Source organism: Pseudophryne corroboree, chromosome 5 (assembly GCF_028390025.1).
Source record: "Pseudophryne corroboree isolate aPseCor3 chromosome 5, aPseCor3.hap2, whole genome shotgun sequence".
Classification (NCBI taxonomy): Eukaryota; Metazoa; Chordata; class Amphibia; order Anura; family Myobatrachidae; genus Pseudophryne; species Pseudophryne corroboree.
This window is the reverse complement of record NC_086448.1, coordinates 195,122,132-195,126,058: the sequence shown is the minus strand read 5'-3', so window position 1 is coordinate 195,126,058 and position 3,927 is coordinate 195,122,132. Positions and strand designations below refer to the sequence as shown.

Below are 3,927 nucleotides of genomic sequence, written 5' to 3'. Positions count from 1 at the left end.
TAGGAAAAATTCTAAATTCTGCTTTAATTAGGAGAGGATTATGTTTCTGGTTTGTGCATCTCTGTTAGTGCATACATATTAGAAACGTGATCACTACCCAGCATACATAGCAGAATCGTGGCTCACGCGTTACACAAGCGACCACCATTCCCTGACTACAATAACACTATAGCTTGGGCTGTGAGGGAGGAAGGATCCTGAGGTGACATCAGAGGAAGAGGCGTGGTTTTACATTTTCCTAGCTGGACTCTAGCAATCAGCAGTGACTGGTATGCCTAGCCCTAGCCAGTGGCAGTGTGTCTGTGAGTGTGTGTATAAAATGTTAGAGCAAGTGCTGATGCTGCTGGCTCTGTTGTACTTGTTTTTCTTTATCCACTAACATAGGTTATCCTGTAGGGTCTGATAAATGCAGTGACTAGATAGATAGATAGATAGATAGATAGATAGATAGATAGATAGATAGATAGATAGATAGATAGATAGATAGATAGATAGATAGATAGATAGATAGATACACAAACCGGTGTAGTATTCAGATTGAACATGAACTGTGTTTATTCGTTTGAGTATGTATCTTGGTGATTTTTAAGGGAATTTCCTGGTCATATAATTCAAGAGAAAAACCACAACCTGGGTTAGCAGCGTCCCTTTTAAAACATCATTTTTTTCTGCAATAACTTCCAAACAGCATTTAGCGTTACCGGTATAACTGACACAACTTGCTTTGCTGTAATTTGATATCCACTCCCTAGATAGTGTGTTTGGGGCAAGCATTGATAAGTGGGGTAGCCTTAAACAAAAGTTTTTTAGACTGAAACGCGATACTTTTTCACCTAGACTAAATATCCGTATACAATACTCCTTGTTTACTCTAAACCTTCTGTTAAACAAAAAAAACACCTTAAACTAGTAATATGCTACATAATATTTACTTGATTGAATTCAATTATTATAACAAACTATATTTTTGTATTTAGCCTAAAACTCTATTTATTAATGTGTGTATATAATTTCATATATAAATTACATAACATAATCATCTTTACGATTTGATAATGTCGATTCACTTACACAGTTAGATCATAGAGCATGTTTATATATATATATATATATATATATATATATATATATATATATATATAAAACTCTGTTTTTCCAACAGTTTAAACATATATATATATATATATATATATATATATATATATATATATATATATAAACTCTGTTGTTCCAACAGTTTAAACATATTTCTAAATGTGGCATGGGAAAAATAAAAAGTTCCTAGATAAACATATATTGATCATTAAAGGATGACACCTGATGCAAGACGAATGAGTCACGATTTATTATACCTTCACTGACTTAAACTGGGAGAATATATTTTATATTTAGCCATGAAGAGCTGTGGGATTTCACTGAAGCAGCGTTACTGGTGCTGTTTTGCATAGAAGGACACATCTTTTGTCTTACTGTCAGCAACAAAGACATGGAATCTTTGCTTTAGAATCCTGCAGTTCAATCCGAATTATAAAGGACATAGCACATAACTATGAAAGGAATGTGTCTTTTTTATAGCGTTCTCTCTCTGGAATTCCTTTGTGGGGGGAAAAAAAGGAAGCGTAAACATATATATTACTTTATACATCCTACAACATAAGATATAGTTTTTGGGTTTGTTTGTTTAAAAGAAAAACACTAAATCAATGCGATATAAATATTTTAATTAGCTAAAATTATATGTAATTAATATGTATTTCTTGAAATACCCCAAAAATTATTAAGTAATAAATAAACGGCTGGAAATCATTTTTGTGAGAAAAAAAAAAATCTATGAGGTCTGTGTTTAATTAGTTTGGTGAGTACATAGTGTGTATAACCGATATGATAACGGTGATGTTTTAGTAATTAATCTTTTTAAGATGATCGAGGGTTTATGTGACTGTACAGTACAGAAATACTCGCTCTCCATACAGGGAAGTCTCTTTCAGACATTAATAGAATAGAATGGGGCACGCTCACTCCTTGTTGCTGCAGCCGCAGTAAAACCAAGCTGTTGTTTTAATAGGGCAATAAAAATGAATTATGGCTAAACGCCTTCTAACTCTAAAGCTTCTGGACGGAATCCCCAGTCTGGAGCAATACGTAAGAGGAGTTTTTTTTTGTATTTATGTGTGCGTTCCTGCAATTGATCTCCTTGATGACATTCTCATTCATAGAAAGCATTTGATTTATGAGTTTAGGAAGAATTGCAACCAGCACGCCTAGATATTATTGCCTAAGCAGCCTTCCAACGTGTAGGGCCGATAAAAACAAACCATTATTATACACTATATCTCTATGTATGAAATCGGATTTAAATCTTATATATGTACAAACACACAAACTCTCTCACACACACACACACACACACACACACACACACACACACACACACACACACACACACACACACACACACACACACACACACACACACACACACACACACTTAACTGCAGGAACATTCGAGATTATATCATTACAACAGTGGGGGAAGGGACGCTTCTAGACTATTCTGCTACCTTGTAGGAGTGCAGTTTTATGTGTTGCTTTTAGAATACTGTATATAGATATAATAATGATTTAAACTGTTTTGTGTCTCCTAGATTATATTTCCTCCGGACCTCATCAGTGAAGTAACGTCACATTACTAAATATGAAGTTATTTCTCAATTAAATGTTTCGATTTTTAAAGTTTACAAATCAACACATTTTATTTGGTTATCAGCAAAAAGAAACCCGTGATTTATTTTTCATTGCTTTTTTCCCCATTCTCCCACTTAGCTATTGTACACTATATATATAGTAAATGATCATCCCAATCATTTTAATTTTCATCGATAACACATTGTAACTATCTCTGTAAGGTGTGTGTGTGTGTGTGTGTGTGTGTGTGTGTGTGTGTGTGTGTGTGTGTGTGTGTGTGTGTGTGTGTATATATATATATATATATATATATAAAATGTAGACTTACAATAAAAATGTTGTTCTATAGAAACATTCATAAGCTGTTGCGAGTTATTATTTATGCTTTTTTATGTATTATGTATTGCCTCTTATGGACGCATAAAAATTGTATGGAGATTACGTAAGATTATTTTAAGAGGAGGTAAATGAAAAGAACATGTGGGATATAGTCTTTTATTCTACAAAAATACTTATATGACAACGATGTAATACAAAAATAAAAAGAAAGTGAAGATACATTTACTTATAGTCACTTTCTTAGAGGCCTCACTTATTGCTTCCAATTGTCTGGTGAAACAGAAAAGGAAAATTAAGTACTGAAATGTCTTTTGGACATAATAAAAAACGCATTTTTAACACACATACACACGCACACACACACAAAATAATTATTTTAGTGTGCAGATGTTTCAGTAGTTGAGATGCTGTAAGTCAATGGTGGTAAATGTATCTGTGAAAAAGTCAAAACTGTCTGCAGAGATATCTACAGGACTATCTAGAGATCCTGGCAAGCTGGGGGACACCGTGTCTGAGAGCTGTAGGCAGGAATCTGACGAGAAGACATTGAAGTCTGATAGGGAAGCCACATCTAGTGCCTCAGGACTATCATTGTCCATGCCAGCCGTAGTGTCCTGGCTCAGGGTAGATGATAAACAGTTCTGAACAGTGGGTGACTGGTGCTGAAAATGTCTCAGATTTTTCTCGTTGCTGGATAAAGGCGAAATTGGAAAACTCTGAGGTTCCCCATTGTGCGAGTTTTGAGCCTGCTGCTGGGACAGGGCGTTTTGCTGAAATGTGTAGCCGTCTCTTTCCAGTAAAGCCCCAGAGACATTGCTCAGAGCTTGCTCAAACAGAGACTTCTCCTTATCACTATCACTCTTCTCAGAGTCCTCCAAACTTTTACATTTGCCTTCCCCATTC

The 3,927-nt window shown here is 34.9% G+C and overlaps 1 protein-coding gene across 1 annotated transcript in view; it reads right to left on the bottom strand.

Annotated features, from left to right (window-relative positions):
- Positions 1-1,330: 1,330 nt before the first annotated feature.
- HOXA2 (homeobox A2) overlaps positions 1,331-3,927 on the bottom strand; it is a 3,764-nt gene continuing 1,167 nt past the window's right edge. The window contains exon 2 of the mRNA XM_063921990.1: positions 1,331-3,927. This exon is cut by the window's right edge and continues 232 nt beyond it. Within this exon, the coding sequence (XP_063778060.1) occupies positions 3,417-3,927 (511 nt within the window). The 3' untranslated portion in view covers positions 1,331-3,416.